General features: G+C 41.2%; 1 protein-coding gene and 1 pseudogene across 1 annotated transcript in view; one reads left to right on the forward strand and one right to left on the reverse strand.

The window, feature by feature from the left end:
* Window positions 1-2,255: 2,255 nt before the first annotated feature.
* Window positions 2,256-21,421, forward strand: part of KDM7A (lysine demethylase 7A) — a 78,617-nt gene continuing 59,451 nt past the window's right edge. Inside the window, exon 1 of the mRNA XM_063099531.1 lies at window positions 2,256-2,449. Coding sequence (XP_062955601.1) covers window positions 2,256-2,449 — 194 coding nt within the window. The remainder of the gene's footprint in view (window positions 2,450-21,421) is intronic.
* Window positions 3,655-11,985, reverse strand: LOC134380049 (small ribosomal subunit protein uS5-like; annotated as a pseudogene).

Raw genomic sequence — 21,421 nt, forward strand, 5'->3', positions numbered from 1 at the left:
CTTATACATCTACATCTATTTCTACATACAGAAATAGATTGTTATCTCCACCACTAGTCAACCATCAAAAGGCTCATTCCAGTTTTCCCTTTCCATATTTGTAACTCTCTTTCTCAACAGTGAGAAATCTGGCTCCCAATTTCCTTAATAAATTTATTTGATCAATCCTCTGTTTCACAATCCTTTTTTTTTTTTTTCTTTTTTTCTTTTTGGCTGCTGGCCAGTAAGGGGATCTGAGCCCTTGACCTTGGTGTTATCAGCACCATGTTTTAACCAACTGAGCTAACCGGTCAGCCCTGATCAATCCTCTGTACGTAACCAATCTCTCATTGCCACTGCTGCCTCCTCCTCAGCTCGCTACCCTCTTTATCTCGCCCATGCTGACATCTGAAAGCCAGGTGGTCCCCAGAGAACATCCCACACCAGGCCACTTCTGTGCATGGGTGGATGCCATCCTCACCCAGATTCTGATGACAGCTTCGGCTGCCTCCCCTTCACTGACATTGTGCTGTGCTGTCCCCTGACAACACACCCCATCTACAAGGTACATTTCAAAATAAATCATCTTTTGCTTCTTATAAAACTTCTGTAAGTTAATTAAGGAAGGTATTATTATTCATATTTTTTCAGGGATCTAGTTCAAGAGAAATGGACTGATTTGCTCAAGGTCACAGTTTATATAAAATAGGCTCTGAGTGTAGGGCTCTTTTCATTACACCAATCCATGATGCCTCTAAACATATGCCAAAATTACAGTAACTTTTCTTCTTTTCTCCTGTAGAAGTACATGTTCCAAATTCATTCAGTTTGGGGTCAACTATGATTTCCAGGTTTTTCTTTTCCTATGATATTTGTGCCAAACAGTGCTGTGGTAGAAAAAGGAACGGATGCAGAATCACGAAACAAACTTCGGTTCCAGCTCTGATCTGTGAGACTTCAGGTAAGTTACTTGCTTTCCTCAACTGTAAAAAGATGAGATCAGCGGTTCCCTGCTTGGGGGTGGGTGAGATGGACAACCCTCCGGCCTTCCCTAACAGAATTACCTAGGGAGCTATAGGGCTTTTCCCAGAAATTCAGCAGAAATTCAGCTACAAATGCCCCATTCAATAATCCTCAACATCCATTCCAATTCGCACAGGCAGGATTCCAAGGCACTCTTTCTTTATTCAACATTTATTAGCTGTTTTTATTCTTCAGTTTATCACCTTACATTTGGCTCTCGATTTCATCCTTCATTCAGAAACAATGACTGATGGTCTGTGATGCACCAGGTACCCTACGTTCCGTTTTTTGTAGTATCCCTCTGTCGAGGGAAAAGCCATTTCGAATTTCACCGCATCTTCCCAGCGTGGGAATATGAAGCATTCACAGCTAAGCCATGTTATTTATGAACACGCCAGTTCTCCGTTCCTCTGTCCACCAACTCCATTTCACGACTGATCTCTCTCGGCGGACAGGCGTGAACGAATTCCTCCCGGGGACAACCCTCCGTCACGTAACGGTGGCTTCTTCCACACTCTGACTTCTTAGCTCCTCGGTGGGAAGTTTTCCCAAAGTTTGAGCGGACTCCACAGCACATTCTCCCGCCTCGGAAGGGCCTCGGTGGCTCGGCGTGTCACCTGGGCTAGGACCACGCAGGTCCCAGCGCGGCATCTCCGTTCTCAGCGCGCGGCTGCTCATTGATGGAAGCCTCTCCCTCGGAGCCAGGTGACTCAGGCGGGCCGAAACTTCCCCGCTTCCCCGCCTCGGAACACGGACGCAACGTCTGCCCTTTTTCACTCCTCAGGAACTTCCCTCGGCCTCGGCTTTCTCTTAGAAATAATGAAGCCGGCTTTTCGCACGCTCCCGCCGGCCTCCCCCGTCTGGAGCCGCGCGCCCGGCGCCGCCGCGCGTGCCCTGACGGAGCCTCGGCCTCCCTCCGCCTCCCCGCCCGCGCGCCCTCAGCCGCTCCCTTCGCCTGTCCGCCGCGGAGGGGACCGGGCACGCGCGCCGGCGGCCGAGCGACGTGCGCGAGAAGCACGGCCCCGCGCCGAGCGCCGGAAGCCGCCGGGCCGGGGCCTCGCGCGTCGCGCGCGCCACCTCCTCCCCTCCGCCGCCCCCCCCGCCCGCCTCGCGCGCGCGCACTGAAGCGCCGCCGCCGCCGCCGGCGCCGCGGCTGCTGCTCCGGCTGCTGCAGGAGGCGGCGCTGGCAGGCGGCTGCGCTCGCTCCAGTCGGCGAGCGGAACAGCGAGCGAGCGTGTGTGTGTTTTTTAAAGATGGCCGGAGCGGCGGCGGCGGTGGCCGCGGGAGCAGCAGCTGGAGCCGCCGCGGCAGCCGTGACGGTGGCGGCTCCGGGCCGGGCCTCGGCGCCCCCGCCGCCCCCGCCCGTGTACTGTGTGTGCCGGCAGCCGTACGACGTGAACCGCTTCATGATCGAGTGCGATATCTGCAAGGACTGGTTCCACGGCAGGTAAATAAACCCCCTCCAGCCCCGCGCCGCCGCCGGCCACCGACCTGCCGCCGCCTCCGGCCGGTCCCCCGCGCCTCCCTCCGGCCGGGCCGCTGCGCCGTGCCCACCGCCCATGGGGCCCCGGCGCCGAGCCCCCGGGCCGGGCAGCGGGGCGCGCGGGGCCCCGGTCTCGCCGGGCGCCGGCCGGGCTGCTGAACGGAGTCGGTGGGCTCGTCCGGCCCGGGCGAAGAGTCGCCACAACAAACAGGAACAAAGGGGGCCGACAGAGAAGTTGGCAGGGGGAGCCCGGGGCGAGGGGACGCGGCCGGAGGCGCGGCGGGGGCGGCGGGCGGAGCTCCGGCCGGGCCCGCAGTCTCTCGCCCGCCCGCCGCCGCCCTCCCCGCCCCGCCGCGCCCGGGGCTCCGGCCCGGAGTCGCCGCCCGCCCGGCTGCCGCCGCTCTGCCCGGCCGGCCGGCCGGCCGCCGCGCCTGCCTTCCTTCCGGGCGGCGACGGGGTCGCTTCGGCCCTGCGCCTCCCCCCGCCGCGGGTCCCCGTCGCGCCCCCTTCTCTGTCTTTATCAAACTTCCTGGGCCGGTGGGACGGGGGTGGCGAGGCGACCCGCCAGCCTGCTCGGCGGGGGTGCGCAAGTAAACAGAGCAACAGATGAGGAGGATGAGCCACTCTCTCTCGGGGACTTGGAGGGTGCCAGGGGGACGTGGGGGCCCGGGGCCCCGCCGGCGGCAGCAGGTTGACTCGGGTCGTGGCTCACATCCCCAACACACCCCCTGCTCGCCGGGGGTGGGGCAGACGGAGGGGGCGGCGGGGCCCGAAGGGACAGCTTCTGCGGACCCCCTGCGTCGCCCTCGCGCCGTGGCGCAAACTTTACAGAGAGTACGGTTGCCGTCGCCCGTGGGCCGGCGACACCGGGACGGCCCGCGGCTATGGACCGGGCGCCGGCGAACTTGAGTCGGCCGGGCGGCGCTTCGGGCCGGCGGCGGCGGACGTTGCCCTCTGATTCAGCCGCCGCCACCGTCGCCGCCGCCGCGCTTCGGTTTGACGTTTGTGAGAGCCCCGGCCGCCTCCGCAGCCAGGCCGCCGACTCGTGTGTTTTGTAATCAAAGTGTGAGGCTAATAAAGGGCGGCGCCACAGCCTCTTGACTCCAGCGTGGGAGGGATTCGCAGGCATTTAAACAAAGAAACTAGTTGGGGTTGGGCTCCCAAAGTCCTTATTTGGGTGTTGTGGCAAAGCCTGCGGTCACCTTTAGGTGAAGCAGGTTTCCCGGGCACCGTTTGGTGTTGTATCTTGGCGAGAGCACGCTCACCAGCAATAGCAGATATGGTGACTGTGATTGTAGGAAGTGTCCTTTGATTGACAGCAGGACATTTAAATACAGCCTCCGCTGCCCGCCCCCCCCAATTTTACAGAAACATTACACGACCAGGCCAGATGTCTTAGTCTCCCTCTACTGGTCCAGGGAGAGAAAGCCATTTAAATTACAGTGTTCTTTTCAGCGTTTAGTGCTAGGGATAGTTTTCCTTAATTTTTAAGTACAGTTATTACTTAATCACTTTTCAGGTTAGACGATTCTGACAGTAGAAAACAAGTCAGAACAGATTATCACTTTAAAATAAGGGCAGCGTCTTCATTTTGTATAAACGTAATCGTGAACAGTCTGGTTTATGGTTTACAACCTTGTCACTTGTAATTAATAAATTATCAAAGTTCATTTTTATTACTCCCAACTGATGCTTTCCTATATTTTGATTATGCGTAAAAGTGTAATGTTAAGATACCCAATCTTTCCAGTTCTATTTCTACCTCCTCCGTTCCCATAACGTATTCTAAGCAACCAAAATAGAGACTATCTGAAAGTTGAGGTTCTAGGGAATAAAATCAGAATCTCTAATGATTCTGTAAATGCTTATTTTTTCAAAGAACTATTTTATGAAATTGAGGTGTTTTAGGTTGCATAGGAAATTTGTCCCATTATGCGATGTAGAGATTTGATAGGTTAGTAAATTTTAGACTATAATTTTATTTATCTTAATTTAGGTAACTTAACGCTATACCTGTGAAAAGCCTCAGGTAAATTTTACGAAGAATTTTGTAACACGTTTAAGTATAACTTTGTAACCAGGATAAGTTGAAGAGGAAATAAAGAGGGCATATGTGAAGGGGGGAGAGCGAGACCAAAACAAATATGCTGTCTCTGCTTTGTCTCCTAAATTTGTGTAACTTCATAATCTGTGGAAGTGACTCTAAAATAGGTTTCTTTGAGCCCCGGGGCTCTTTGACCTGGTATCAATCTTTGAGACTTTGGTTTGGATGTCAAAAGTTAGAAAGTTTAGTGATATTGTCCTGCCTTACAACAGCAGTATCTTTTTAGTGATTTTAAATCTTAATGAAGTATTGGTAATTTGGGGTCTATATGTTTTTTCTGTGATCAGTATTTACTCTAATGTTGTTGTATTATGAAATCAGTGATTATTTTTTTGAACACAGCAAAATATTTCTTATGTATTAATTATTAAATATCATTTGCTTTCACGAGAATTGGTCCCTGAATGACTAAGGTATACCTTTCATCCCCATGCTCATCTTTGGTTTCCAGATGTGGTCCATCTGCAAAAGAGGAAGGGCGAGTAGAAGGTTGGATTCAGAGAATTACTTCATCTGGATAATTTCTTGATAATTTTATTTCTTCAAGTAGAAGGACTGTTTTAGACTTTGGGAACCAGTGAATCTTAGTGTAAATCCTGGTTTACTCTGCCTGGAGTTTTTGACATCTGGAATCTGAAAAGTTGTTGCCCTAATTTCTCCTGACAGGGAAGGAAGGCCCTTCCTTGATGCTTTTCAGTCAGGCTACAGGGCTGATGGAACCAGCTTTTGCCAGGTCCGAGTCTGTTAAACTTTGGCTGCATCCTTGGTGTTGGGTAGTTCCCACCCGTCAGTCAAAGCCGTTTTGCAAGTGAGAGAAGAGCATTTGCCAGGCAGGGTACAGTGTGTAATTGATACCCTAGTGGGTGGTGAGCTGAGAAATTAACAGGATTTTCCTTGGAAGTTTCCTTCCAACCTAGAGAAGGAATTCTTCTTCCTCCCAGAGTCCTTGGTGGAAGTAGGACAGTGGAGATCTTTCCTGATAATGCCCCATCCCCTAATCTCCAGGCTAGATTTCTTTTCGTCGTACTTTTTAAATCATCCTATACAAACCTGCATCATTGCTCAAATTAAATTGCATTAGAGTGTCTGTTGTCTCCCCATTAGAATGTAAACACCTTCATTTATTAGTCTTTATTTATTTATTTATTTATTTTTGGCAGCTGGCTGGTACAGGGATCCAACCCTGAACCTTGGTGTTATCAGCACCACCCTCTAACCAACTGAGCTAACAGGTCAGCCCGCATTTATTAGTCTTTTTAATCACATATTTTTTTTGATTGATAAAAGTAATATAGAGAAATTGAAAAGCACAGAAAGGTATAAAGAATATGAAAGTACCCATGTCTTCCAGAGATAACCATTATCTTAACATTTGAGGTATGTGTGTATGTATTCTTGTGTGACCTAACTTTTTTCATTAATGCATACTTTTTCCTGTATCTTTAATGTTCTTTGAAAATATTTTTAGTGGCTGCATAGTGTTTAATTCCGTGAAAGTACAATACATTTGAAAATCATTCCTCTGTTATTTACCTTATTTACTACTTTTTCTTGTATTTACTAATGATGATATGATTGACATCCTCCTAAACAAATCATTTCTTTAGAATAAATGAAATGAGTTAATACATGTAAAACACTAATAAGAAGGCCTGGCATACATAAGTACTCAATAAAAAATTTCCTTGAATTAGTATCATTGGTCACAGGGTATAGATGTTTTTAAGGTTTTTGTGCATGTTGCCAGACTCTACTCCAGAAAGGTTATTCCAATTTATACTTTCACCAGCAGTGCCCACTTTCTTGTTCCCTGCATCTTCACCAGTGTAAGGTATTATTATCCACCACCCCCCCAACAAACAAAACCTTGCCAATCTGTAGATAAGTGAATACTCCCACCAAAAACATACCCAAGACTGTTCATGGCAGCATTACTCATATTGGAACAATCTAAATGTCAACAATAAATTGGATAAATAGTGGCATATTCATAAAATGGAATACGACTCAGCAATAAAACAGAACACTACTGATGTAGGCAACAATATGGATCAGTCTCACAGATAGAAAGTTGAACAAGAGAAGCCAGACACAAAAGAGTGTACTGTTTGATTCCATTTATATGAAGTTCAAGTACAGGCATAATTGGGGATAGAAGTCAGAATAGTGTTTACCTGTGTGAGGTGTATTGTCTGAGAGGGAGCTTCTGAGATGCAGGACGTGTTCTATATCTTGACAGTAGGTGGTGGTTACATAAGTGTATACAGATATAAAGATTTGCTGAGCTGCATGTGCACTGAAGATCTTTTTTTTTTTTTTTTAAACTTTATTTTAATGTTTGAAGTGTACTTAAATCTCCAAAACAAAAAGTTTAAAAAACTAAAAATCTGCCACTTTGGAAGTTGACATATGTTATTTTATAATTTTGTTTCTTGTTCCTGACTTGAGTGGGATTGCCTCTTGTATTTTATCATTAAGTATGATGTTGACTTTGGCCTAGAGTTTGTAGAATACCAGGCGCTGTTCTTGGTGCTAGGAATATAGCAATGAACAAAGTAATGTCCTTGTTCTCTTATAACATATATTTTAGCAGGAGAAGAGAGATAAATACATATGACCAATGAGTGATAAGTACTGTGAAGAAAAATTGACTTAGGGGAAGAGAGGAGGATGGGATGGTAGTAGGGCTACTTTAATATGGTGTGATCATGGAAGGCCTTGAGGAGACATTTGAGCACAAGGATGTCTAGGAAGAAAGTGCCAGGCCAAAGGAAAAAGAAGTACGAGGCCCTGAGGCTGGCCCATGCTCGTCATGATCTAATAAGAGCAAAAACATCCACGTGGAGTGAAGTGGGGTGGGTCATTATTGGATCTTGTAGGCCAGGGTTAATATTTTGGATTTTACACTGAGCAAACGGTGTGCTTTGAGTGGAGGAGTAAACATGTTGAAGTAACCTTTAAAAGGATCACTCTGGCTGCTCCATGGAGGACAGACTGGAGAGAGGTAAAGGTGAGGCCAGCCAATAAGAAGGTTATTATAATAATCCAGGTGATAGATGATTTTAAATGTCTGAGTCAGTTTGGGCAATGTACAAATGTTTTATACTAATTTTTATTACTGAAGCTTGAATGAATGAAGAGCTTAGTTTATGGAGAAAGAAGAATATAATGTGGAATAGTACCATTCGGTGGGTGTTTCTCAGGCACTAGCTCTACACAGCCCTGGGAATTCAGTTGAACGCAAGTGTTAGGCACTATTCTAATTACCGTAGATGTTTAACTTATCTAATTCTCACAGTCACCTTGTTAGATAAGTGTTATCATCATCCTCATTTTACAGATGAGCAATCTGTGGGTTAGAGAGTTCAATAACTTTCCCAGGGTGGTAAAGAGAGAAGGTGAGAGAGCTAGTGTCTGACCTCAGGCAGGTTGACTCCAGAGCTCATGCTCTCAATGGGTAGGTAGTACTGTTTCTCCTCATCTTCCTCGGCCACAGCCAGCCTCAGAAAGAGGATTAGATGTCAGTTGTCTGTCTCTATCTTGACGGTATGCAGGTGGAGCAGATAGGACAGGGTTCCAGAGAGAGAGATGCCTGTGAGCATCTTTTTTTGTTATTTATTAAAATTATTTTCTTCAGTGTATCTATGTAAAAAATTATCATACAAGGGCACTTCAAAAAGTTTGTGGAAAAATGGAATTAAAAGATAAGACGAATCTTTCCATGAACTTTTTGAAGACCTCCCATAGCTATCTTGGAGACAGTATTTATAAAATATTTATTTGAAAAGTTTTATAATTTAACTCTGCTTTCATCCTTGTGATAAATAGATTTCTTATTGGAGTGTGTTTTGATTTTTCAAAAAATTAGGGATTGGAATTATTTTAAAAATTTGGTTTATGTACATTTCACCTTCATGATGAAGTCTTTTAGAGCTACAAACTTACTAGTGAATGTGTATCTCCTCGTAAGAAAACAAAAAGCCCATTTATTGAACTTCTCAATGTCTTTTTTTAATATGACAGTGTATCAGAGGAGAATGTATGAGTATTTGTGTGTCTCACTTAGAGTTTTGTACATTTATACTCAGTTTTGCTATTTGAACAAAATATGTTGTGGTATTGGAGGCTTATCTCAGGCTGCTAGAAGACACAAGACATATAGTTCTCTCATCAGGCTTTGGTGGCGGGGGCAGATTTCTGCTTGGTATGCTGTCATATCCTGTGTTTTTAGGTATGAAATTGAGTCTTATCATCCAAGGGGAGGAATCCTTTTATTTTTGAAGATTTGAAGTGGGGGGGGGGGGCTCAAGAATAAGAACAGGTGTAGAAGAATTTGGTTATAAAGCGAGCTTTGGTAGATTCCTGCAATTTAAACTCCGAGATAATTTGCACAGCTTTGGAACAGCTGGCCAGTGCTGATCTTACAGCTGCTACTAAGTTTTTGGTTCTTTTGGAAGTTACATTTTATTACTATAGTGATTGTTAACTTATTTTTCCATTAATGAAAATAATACACTTTCCCCATTAATTATAATGTGAATTAATGCTAACTTGTATGATGTTTGTGTGTGTTAGTATGAACCCTGGTTCCTTTTCATTGGAGAATAGTGTTCAGAAGCCAAGGTCTGGCACTGGGTGGGCTCATTGCTTGTAGGCCTTGTCAGTGGACAGAGCTAGGATATACATGATCACACATGCACACACATCTGTCTTTGTTTCTGTGTTTATCTGTGTATATTAAAAACTGTAAGTTTTCATAATACCTTTGATTCTAATCCAATACCACAGGGTTCATTTTAACCTCCTCCTTTTGTAACTTACAACTTTTTTTGTTCAACAGTGAGAAACCCAGTTCTCATTATTTACAATATATTTATTCATTCAATCCTAGTGTACAGCTAAAGAAGTTCTAGAACTGCTAAAACATACCCTCTGAGAAACAAATTTGCTAACTAAATTCATAGTATTTGTGTATAATTCTTTTAATCTTTAGCTAGTCAAAATGTGTACTGTTTTCCAAAGTTACTTAGGTTAATTCTTTTTTCCTCCACTGTAGTGTGTTATGTCATTTATTTGTAATATGGTTAGGTTCATCTATTACTGTTTGTATTACATTTTGGATTCCCACATGCTACTTAGTTTTATTGTTGGTTTTTGAGTATGTAGAACATTACTATGGTTCTAAGAAGTCAGAGTTACACAAAAAGATATACTCAGAATTGTCACTCCCTGTTCATCCCTCCTACAACTTTCCCGTTTCTCCCTTCATCCCACCTTTCCCATCCACCCCCTGTAAGTCATCAATCTCTTTAGTTTCTGGTTTATCTTTTCTGTGTGGAGGTTTTTTGTTTGTTTTTTCCCCAAATGAGCAGATGCATGTATATTTTTGTATATCTTTTTTCTTTATGTGAAGGGTAGCATATTATAAATACACTTTTGCAGTTTGCTTTTTTCACTTTACAATATATGAGCATACTTCAATAAATTCGTGGTATTTGTAAAGTGATGGCAAAAAAAAATTAAAAAGAAAGTTGGTGAAAAAATGGAATTAAAAGATAATACGAATTCTTTCATGACTTTTTGAAGACCCCTTGTGTACTGGAAATCACTCCATGTCAGTTCATGGAAATCTTCCTTTTTTTTTTTTTTTAACTATTGTGCAGTACTTCTTTGTGTGAGTGTACCGTGTTTTATTCACACAGAAGAGTACTATACAGCAATAAAATACTAAACAGTGGTATTCAATCACTCTTTGTGTAGGGGTGTTTTAAGTTGTTCATAATATTTAGCGATTACAAACAATGCTGCAGTGAATAACCTTGTGCATATGTATTTTCATACTATTGGAGATATATCTTCAGGTTAGATTATTAGAAGTGGGATTACTTGGTCAAAAGGAAAATGCATGTGTTGCAGTATTACTAGATTTCCGTCCAGAATGGTTGGACCAGTTTGCATTCCTGCCAGCACTGTATGAGTATTAGAGTACCTCTTTGACCACAGCCTTGCTATCAGGATGTGTTGTCATGTTTTGAATCTTTGCCAATCTGATAGGTGAAAAATGGTATCCATGTTTTAATCGACATTTCTCTAATTATAAATGAGTTTGAATTGTTCTTTTTTTAATGTTAGGGCTCCTTCCTTCCTTCCTTTCTTTCTTCCGCCTTCCCATCCTTCTTTTTTGAGAATCATGTGTTTATATCTTTTTCTGATTCTATCATGTCTTTGTTCCTTTTTTTTTTAAGTGGCTCAAAACAGTAATTTATTTAGCTCAAGAATCTGCAGCTTGAGTAGGACTTGGGGGGGAGGCTTGTCACTGCTGAATTACCGTCAGTTGGAGGGGCTGGACCGAAAACTTGTCTCTTAGTTTTTAAAGCTATTTACATGTTAGGGATAGTAACCCTTTGTGGCATATTTTATAAATATTCTCTACCAGTTTTTGGTTGTCTTTTGATTTTGTTTACGGTGATTTTTTTTTTTTTTTTTGCCCTGCTAAAAAAAAATATATAAATATATATAAATATATACATTTGTATGTAGTCATATTTATCAGTCTTTTCTTTTATTGGCTTTGGATTTTTTTTTTTTTAACAGGCTTAATTAACTTTATTTTTCCTTGTGTTAAAACCCTATTTGTAGCCACAGCTGGAGCCTGGGTCCTCTGCATGGAGACTCTGGTGTGGGTCTTTACAAGATCATCAGTGAATTCCTGATAGGGAGACTTGGTGAACACAGTCTCCTTCCAGAGGTCAGGGACAGATAGCTGTGGGTCTTGCAGATGGCATCAAAGGTGGCCTTGGCAAAGTTGCCCAGGGTCAATACTGGCTATCAGCAGTAGTTTCTTGAGTAGTGCCTCTGGGGGCAGAGATGAGGCACAATAGCACAGAGCCGCAGTGGCCTGTCACTTTAAAAGGGATGGTGTGGGGCTTGCCAATCTTGTTCCCCCAGTAGCCTTTGCACACCAGGACAATGGAGAGCTTGGCCAGGAAGATGGCCCCTTGGATGGCGGTGGCTACCTCCTTGGAACACTTAATACGCAGACCAACATGGCCATTGTAGTCCTCAGTGATGACAAATGCCTTGAACCTGGTCCAGTGGCCATCACGGTCTGCTTTTGCACTGGCATAATCTTCAAAACTTCATCCTTGAGGGATGCCCCCAGGAAAAAGTCAATGATCTCGGACTCCTTGATGGGTAGGGAGAAGAGATAGATCTCTTCCAGGGATGTGATCTTCATGTCCTTGACCAAGTGGCCCAGCTTGGTGATGGGGATCCACTTCTTGTCCTTGTCCTTGACTCTGCAAACTGACTCTGACTGCGACCCCAGCCCGGTCCTGGATGCTGCTGCCAAAGCCTCCATGGAAGCCACGAGGCCTTCCCACTGTACTGGTGTCATCCGCCATTTGTTGTTTTCTCGGAGAAGAAGATGGCTTTGGATTTTGAGTCACGGTGAGCAATCCTTTTTTTACCCCAGGGGTAGAGAGGATTTTACCTGTTTTTTTTCTTCATGTATTATTTTTTAAATTCAGCTCCCTAATCCATTTGGCTTTTATTCTTGTATATGATATGAAATAGGAATATAATTTTATTTTTTTCTAAATGACTACTGAGTTGTCCCAGCACTATTTATTAAAGGTCCATATTTGCTGTAGTGATTTGAGATGCACATACATATATATGTATGTATGTATATATATACATATATACACCCACACACACAAGTATATATCATATGCTAAAAATTCCATATATACTTGGGTCTGTTTCTGCATTTCCTGTTCTATTCCACTGGTCCATTTGTCCATTCATGTACCAGCACCACACCATTTTAATTATAGAGGCTTTTGTAGTATGTTTTTAGGCCTAGTAAGGCCGATTTCATCCTTGTACTTAGTTGTTTTCAGTGTTTTTGTGGCTGTTCTTGCAGATTTATTTTTCTATATGAACTTTAGCATAATTTGTCTAATTTCATTAAAAAGCATGTTGATTTTTTTATTGGAATTGCATTAAATTTATAAACAGTGAGAACTGACATTTTTATAGTGTTGAGTCATTCTCTCTAAGAATAGGGATATCACTTTATTTTACATCTTCTTTTGTGTCTTTCACATGTGTTTTAAATTTTTCTTTGTGCAGAGTTTGCACATTTCTTGTTAAGTTTATTCCTAAATATTTAATTTTCTTAGTTACTTTTGTAAATGGGATTTCTCTACCATTTGTTGCTATTGAATATTGTTTGTGTATATGAAGACTATTGTAATTTTTGGAAATGCCTTTAACGTTTCCTCATTAAAGAAGATACTAGCTTTAGGACTAATTAACCATATTAAGAAAGTACCCCTTGATTTCTTTCTTTCTTTCTTTTTTTTTTTTTTTTGGTGTTTTTATCTTTATAATGAATGGATATCGGATTTTGTCAAAGACTTCTTCAGCATCTATGCAGAGAATCATATGGGTTTTTCCTTTGGTCTGTTAATATGCATATATAGTAGTCCCTCTTATCCCTGGGGTATACGTTCTAAGACTCCCAGTATATGCCTGAAACCGCAGATAGTACCACAACCCTTTATATGCTATGTTTTTTCTTATATATACATACCTTTGATAAAGTTTAATTTATAAATTAGGCACAATAAGAGATTAACAACAATAAATAATAATAAAATAGAACAATTATAACAATGTACTGTAATAAAACTTATTATACACTGTGGTATCTTTTGCAGTTTGAGATGTGACAGCAAAACTAGCACAGATTTCTTTTTCCTTTACAATTTCACAGATAGAAGGTTTGTTCTTACAGTAGATCTTAACAACCTCAGCATGTGCCTTTTTTTCTTTTCTCATTAAGTCAAGAACTTTTACCTTTTCACTTAAAGGAAGCACTCTTGCTCTTTGGGACCATTCTTAAGTGAAATAATGGTCACTTGAACACAAGCACTATGTGATATAGTACTGCCACAGTCTATATGGTAACAGAGTCAGCTACTAAGAGACTAATGGGCAGGTAGTGTTTGTAGCATGGATGCACTGGACAAAGGAAGGATTCATTTCCTGGGTGTGACGGAGTGGGACTGTGCAAAATTTCATCACAGCTACCTCAGAATGGTGGTAGCGATTTCAAACTTATGAATTGTTTATTCTGGAATTTTCCATTTAATGTTTTCAGACTGTAGTTGACCACCAGTAACTGAGACTGTGGAAAACGAAACCACAGATAAGGGGGGGGGTTTGGTAACATATTTTTAAATATAGATTATCATTAGCTGCTATGAATAGCCTCATGGGAAAATAGCCTTAACTACTGGGTATTTAAATTGTATTTTGGTGATGCTTTGTACCTAAATTAAAAAATATTATTCTGTGTTTAAATTTTAAAAATATCACTGTGTTTGGTAGTTTTTTGAATAATACAAAGTTGACAAATATAAATGACATAGAGGAACAAAGAAACACTGAGCAAGTAAATGAATATAATAGGAGTTTCTAAAGCATTAACAACCCAGGAATTTCCCTAAAGCAGCATTTCCTAACCCATGTTTTGTGAACCCCAGGCATTTGAGGTATCCTGGAGTTCACATCTTTTAATTTGTCTTTTAGAAAGACAATGATTGTTTTCCTTTTAAAATAGATTTGAGAGCCTCTGAGTGAATAATGAGCAAGCATACCTGGGATGGTTGGTGGAAATCAGTAGAAAGTTCTCAAGATTAAGTCTGGTTGGCTTATCATTCAGCTGAATGCTGCCAGCCATCATGGTTTTCCTTTTTTTTTTTCTTATCCACTTGGACATTTTCTGGTATTTTGTGATCTTCTTGACTTTAATTTTTTTTTTTTTAAGAGGAAATTGCAAGGTATCCATCACTCCGCTTCAGTAATTATTAGTTCACTGCCAGTCTTGTTTCATTTACTCCATACTTGGTATTATTTTGAAGCAAAATATCAGCATGTATATCTAAAAGATAAAGCTTCTTTTATAAAAACTTACATTCCCTTTATTACAACTAAAAATAATTGACAATTCCTTAATTCATCAAATATTCAATGTTCAAATTCCCAATTGCCTCATAAATTGTCATTTTTTTTTTTTTACAATTTGTTTGACAAGAGATCCAAATAAGCTTCACACATTGTGATTAGTTGATATATCTTGTAAGTTTCTTAATATATAGCAGTGGTTCTCAACTGGATGGGATTTTGCCACCTCAGGGGACACTTGGCAGTGTCTAGAGGCATTTTGATTTGGGAGTGGGAGGTTGGTGCTACTGGCATCTAGAAAGTAGAGAGCAGGGATGTTGCTAAACATTCTGCACTGGATAGCACTCATAAGAAAGAATTATCTGGTCTAAAATGCCAACAGTGCTGCTGTTGGAAAACCCTGACTGATAAGTTTTCCTTCCATGTTTCCCTTTTTTCCCTTGCAATCTCTTTGTTGCAAAAAGTGGCTGTTTATCTTATAAGATTTTCCAGTTTGTGCATTTTGCTGATTACATCCCTACAGTATCTTTTAACACATTCCTGTCTTTCCTATAAATTGGTAGTTGGGTCTAGAGAAGTTTGATCAGAGTCAGGTTTTTTCCTCCTCAAGGATATTTCATAGGTGGGTGATATAGTCATCTATCAGGAGGCTAATTAGGAGGCATAAAATGTCTGGTGGTTTCTCTTTTTGTCATGTTTGCAGTTATTGATCAATGCCAATATCCATGAATTCATTAGCAGTTGCAAAATAATCTAATTACAAACTTCTTTCTTCACTTATTAGCTGCAGTACTTCTATAAAGAGAAAATTTTCTTCACCTACTCTTTGGTTACCTAGTTGTACAGTTTTTATAGGAGAGGCAGAATTAACTGCTTGATTCTTCCCCCTTATCACTAGCTTTTAAAATTAATTGGCTCATGAGCATCCTCTAATGATTATTACTTAAGTAAAACTTAATATATATTAGCTTTAATCAATACAGAGAAATAAAAAGATGAATACAAAAAAGGGTCTGTGTCTCCTTTGACCACATAACCTGCCACTTAAAAAAAATGAGAAAGATCTGGTAAGAAATTCAAGCAATATAGAAAGGTTATATAAAAAAGAAAAGTGAAAATCTCTTGATCCTTCCTACAGTTCCATTCCTTCAGTGGTAAATACCATTAACAGTTTCGAGTTTTTATCCAGAAGGAAAGAGTCATTCATACATACATATACAGTTCTGTATCTTACTCTTCATTTATTAAAATATCCCTTGCAATGACTCAGTGGCCTTTGAGTCGCTCCTTTTTTCAGTTGTCTGTGGCCCCTCGCTCCTATGTGGGTCGATGGGAACCCTGTCAGTGGTCTTGCTGGCCTGGGGTCCACCAAGGCTCTCCTCTCCCTTGCAGTCTCCAAGCAACTTCACACAAAGGGCACAGCTGCAGTTTTTGCCAGCTCTTGCTCTGTGTGCTCACCAGGGCCAGCCTTGAAATGGTCAGGGCTCAAAATGGTTGGAGCAGTCCCTTCTTTCTCTCATCGCGGCTTGTTTTTAGTGAACTCCATGGGTCTCTCCTCCTCTTGCCCTGAGTTCTAGCGGTCCCAGCTTGTCAGTTGTAGCTTTTTTAACAGTTGTAAACTGGTCAATTGTGGGAGAGAGTGACGCTGGGGACTGTCTACTCCACCAACTTGATTCTGCTCCATCATGACACATTTTAATATGCATAAGAAAGATATATTTATGTATTTGTTTTGTTTTGCTTTTGGAGGCTGGCCAGTTTGTGGACCCCAACCCTTGACCTTGGTGCTTGGTGTTATTAGCACTATGCTCTAACCAAGTGAGCTAACCGGCCAGCGCAAGAAAAGATATATTTATTGAAATAAATAATCTTTATCATCTAAAATTTAAAGACAACCAACAGAATGGGAGAAAATATTTGCAAAATATACATCTGACAAAGGATTAATATCCAGAATATACAAGGAACTCAAACAACTTTACAAGAAAAAACAAGTAACCCAATTAAAAAATGGGCAAAAGAGCTAGATAGGCATTTCTCTAAGGAAGATATACGAATGGCCAACAGACACATGAAAAAATGCTCAACATCACTCAGCATCCGGGAAATGCAAATCAAAACCACACTGAGATACCATCTCACCCCAGTTAGGGTGGCTAATATCCAAAAGACTGAGAATGATAAATGCTGGCAAGGTTGCAGAGAAAAAGGAACTCTCATACATTGTTGGTGGGACTGCAAAATGGTGCAGCCTCTATGGAAAATGGTATGGAGGTTCCTCAAACAATTGCAGATAGATCTACCATATGAACCAGCTATCCCACTGCTGGAAATATACCTAGAGGAATAGAAATCATCAAGTTGAAGATACACCTGTTCTCCAATGTTCATCGCAGCACTCTTTACAATAGCTAAGAGTTGGAACCAACCCAAATGTCCATCATCAGATGAGTGGATATGGAAAATGTGGTATATCTACACAATGGAATACTACTCTGCTATAAAAAAGAATGAAATATTGCCATTTGCAACAACATGGATGTACCTAGAGAGAATTATATTAAGTGAAACGAGTCAGGCACAGAAGGAGAAATATCACATGTTCTCACTTATTTGTGGGAGCTAAAAAATAAATAAATAAATACACAAACAACCTGGGGGGGGGGGAAGAAAACACAACAATTACAGTTCCTTGAAGTTGATACAACAAGCAAACAGAAAGGACATTGTTGGGAGGGAGGGGGGAGAGGGAGGAGGGAGGGAGGTTTTGGTAATGGGCCACAATAATCAACCACATTGTATATTGACAAAATAAAATAAAATAAATAAAATTTGTACCTATAAGAATGTCAGAAGGGTGATGCTGATTGATGGAAGGTTAACAACCGACACAGGGAAAGGATACAACTTTCTTTAATGGAAGTAAAGGATTGAAGAACTTAACCAAACGAGAATGGCTCTACAAAGCAGGAGACATAGCAGAGTTTGTCTAATTGGAAGGACAAGCTTCCCTGACCTTCAAGTCCCCACGAAGGTTCTCTGTTGCTAGTGATAATGGGTGATGAAGATGCTCGGGTCTTCTTGATTCCTCCCTATGTTAATGGTGCCCAACTGGTGTGAGTAACTGCTCACAACCTCAGTGTTTATGGTAAGATTGGGTGAATTGAAGATCAGCTTCTCAGGTGCCCCATCTTCTCAGCAGGCTTCAAGTCTAGTTGAAGTCTATTCCACCAGGTGTGCATGGCTCTGCATTTCAGTAGACCTTGAGCTAGATCAATTAAAAAGCAGCTAGGAAAAAAAAGCACCTACTTTTCAAAAGCACCTACTGGAAAGAAGGGATCCTTAAATGATTAAATGCGGTATATCTCTTTTGTCAAAATAATAATATATATTCTTGAAATAAATGACATCTTTTTCCTTTTAGAATTTTTTTATTCTAGTAATTGTTTTTGAAGTATCAGCATTACACATCTTGCATTCAGCCATTTATACGTGAGCCACACTTGCCAAAGTTTGCTTTAGTATGGAGAGATCTATTTTCAGATTTAGAAATTTTCTGGAAATGTAATTTCTAAAAGAAAAGGAAACTGCTAAGTCATGTAGACGGTGATCTTTGGTGGTAGTTGGAATTTATCTTTAGGTGTACTAGATCCCATCTATTCATCTGTTCAAGGACCTGGCTTCAATAATTGTGTGCCCCTGCCCCAATAATTTTTTTCTTCAGCATGTAATTTATATATACCCTTTATTAAAAAACACATGCACAAAACTTTCTTGACTTGACATCCTTCTTCAGTTGCATCCCTATTTCTTTTCTCTCTTTATAGCAAAATTCATCAAAAGGGTTGTTTATATTTGCTGTCTCCAGTTTTGGGGGCTCCCCCCCCTTTTTTTTGGAGCTGATCTGTGCAGGGATCTGAACCTGTGACCTTGGTGTTATAAGGCTGTGCTCTAACCAACTGAGCTAAAGGGACAGCCCCACCACACCCCCTTCTGTACCCTTGTTCCACATCCCCTGTCCCCCAGTCTCGTAAGGAAATGTAATTTAGTGTAATACTTGTCCTCTTAAGGAAAACTTTTGTGGAGATTCCCTGCTCATCACCACGATTCCTTTCTTCATTTATAAGTAGTTCCTGAAGTTCTGCTTTCTCTGAGGCCTTCTCTTAAGATAGCTAAACTATTTGTCTCTTTTGTTTAAAAGACTTTTGTCCTTTTGCCACCTGCTTCATACTCATATTTCAGTCTTCTATATAATAGTCCAGTCTCACAGGAGATTCATGGTAGCTGAACCTACTGTGCAGTTCAGGCTAGAGCTGAGGCTGCTCTCAGACGTGGGACAAAATTTGTCTTTAAAACCCATCGACTTTCATGGAATAGAACTGACATCTAGTACATTGCTAGGATTGATTAGTTTTCCCTCCAGAGAATTTCTAAAGTCCAAAGATGGTTCTTTTCCCTTGAGAAAAAAATCATTTGAGGGTTTCCTCATCAGGTTGGACAATTTTATCTTTAATCTTTGTCAGGGATTAAGTATTAATTATTAAATATTGCTTAAGTATTATTTATCTAGTCTATTCTTATTTACCTATAATGTTTATTATACTTATTTTATGCATATTCTTATTCAGTGTTTATCTCAGGGAGGATGCCCAGAAAATGGAGAGAAGGAAATTAAGTATTAAGGCGAGCACCTATGTACAAAGAATGAGAAGTTAAGTGTGTATGAACAGAAGTTTGGCTAGACTAGAATTTTATATATGTAGCAAGCTCAGGAGGAGACCCACCCATATCCCCTGGCTTTCTCTGTTTCTGACTGTCTCTGGTATACCTGTTGATGAAAGTACCTGACACGTGGCCTGAGGGCTTTCTCTGGCTACAGGAGCTCAGCAGCTTGCACTTGAAGCAGGCTGGGAATGCTGGGAGTTAATGCCTCTGGGATAGCCCTCAACCATTGTCTAATGGTAGACAGTGGATAAATACTTAGCTTCCTCTTCCCTTGGGTGGGACAAGGCTGAAGCCTCTTCTACATAGTCTTCCAGAAGTCCCCAGAGGAGTAAATGCTCATTAAGGTACCCTCTATAGCTTCCTCCTTTTCTCCGTCTCACTTTTCCACTCTCCTATCAGTGCTTCCAACGATCACCTCCCATATGCACGCCTGCACTCAGATCTGCCTCTCGGGATCTTCTGGGGGACTCCAACTTAAATCAGTAGATAAATAATGAGAAGAAAGGTCATAAGTGAGAGATGTTGGATTTGAAAATAGAGTTTGGATTTTATTGATAATAGATTTTTGACATGATGGTCATGTTTGCGTATCAATGCCTATATAATGATGTGATTTACCTAGGTCTATGTGTAGATATGTTATGGACATGGTTCTCAAAGTAGACTATGAAAGCTACTTCCTTACCTCATTGAATAGTTTTCTTTTCCTGCTACCTTGAAAAGATATTCTATCTTGAAGTTTGTGTGTGATATTATTTTAATATAAAGCTGTTCGTTGCTGTTTTAATTTATTTCTCCCTTCCTTTTGAATTCCTTCTTTTTCAAAACACTAGAAACATCCTATAGTGGTTAGTAACCTGTGGCATGGGAACAGTTGCAACAAAGTATTAACATTTCACAGATTAATTAGCATATAAGAAACCTAGTATTACCAGATGGTGTATCCCGGTTCTTGATCCATGAAAGAAGAATCTTTTTAATAGGTAATAGGGCTTTATTACCAAGTGAAGGTACATGCCAAAGTGCACAGGCATCTCTGCCAGAGAGAGAGATGCCTGCGCCCCCAACCTTGTCCATCTTCTCCATCCCACGTACAAACTCCTAATGGCCCCCACCTCTCCCCTCCTGTTCCCTCCAGTGCACAGGTCCTGGATGATCCAGTCTGAATATTTATGAATAGCCTCCTTGTGGTGTGTCCCTACTTTATTCCTGCCTCATGTGTCCCTATTTTATTCCTGCCTTGCTAGCAACCACTTTACCATCTTTGGGGAATGATATAGTCTACTTAAATAAGATTTTCCTATAACTGAAGGTTCTACTTGTAAAATGTAACTGAATGTTCTCAGAAAAGTTACTCAGGAGATAAACTTCTTTATATGTCAACTATTTTTAGAAGGATTTTGACAGATAGATTATGCTTTTCTTTTTTTTTTTTTTTTGCTTTTCTTAATAGAATACTACACTATTTAATTTTCATGACTAAGTATCATGGACCCTAGTTATTTTCTGTGCTTTGTAGGTTGTTGTATTGTTTATACAATAAATTGCTCCAAACCAGTGGGCATTTATTGATACTGTTTCATTCCCTTTCTTGTGATTCCTTTTTCCTGCTGCCTCTTAGTCTGCTTTGACCAGCTCCCTCTGCTGCTTCTAATTTTCTGTTTTCTTAACTAGAGCAAAACTTAAGATTTCTATGGGAAATCAGACAACAGGTCTGATTAAATTGTCCACTCTGTCATTCTGATGCATTGGTGACAACAGGATGGGCATAGCCAGGAATGGAATCAATCTAAACTAATAGATAAATTATTAATGAGAAGAAAGGTCATCAGCAAGAAATGCTGGATTTGAAAATGGAGTTTGAATTTCATTGATAACAGATTGCATATTGCCCTGTCTTGTATGTTTTGAAATAGGATAGTCCAGTGCTTGCTACTGACCTTTTTTGGACAACTCAGCACTACCTATTTTGCTGTTAAATTGTAATTGTATTGAAATTCTTTGAGATCTTCTGGATCATATTTGAAATTCCATGTAGGGGTATTTGTTGTGGATTATGTCAAGATTTTCATGGTTTAAACCCCTCTTCTAACTCACCCTTCATCAAAATGAAGAAGCATGCCAAGGATATT

This window comes from Cynocephalus volans, chromosome 6 (assembly GCF_027409185.1).
Source record: "Cynocephalus volans isolate mCynVol1 chromosome 6, mCynVol1.pri, whole genome shotgun sequence".
Taxonomy (NCBI): Eukaryota; Metazoa; Chordata; class Mammalia; order Dermoptera; family Cynocephalidae; genus Cynocephalus; species Cynocephalus volans.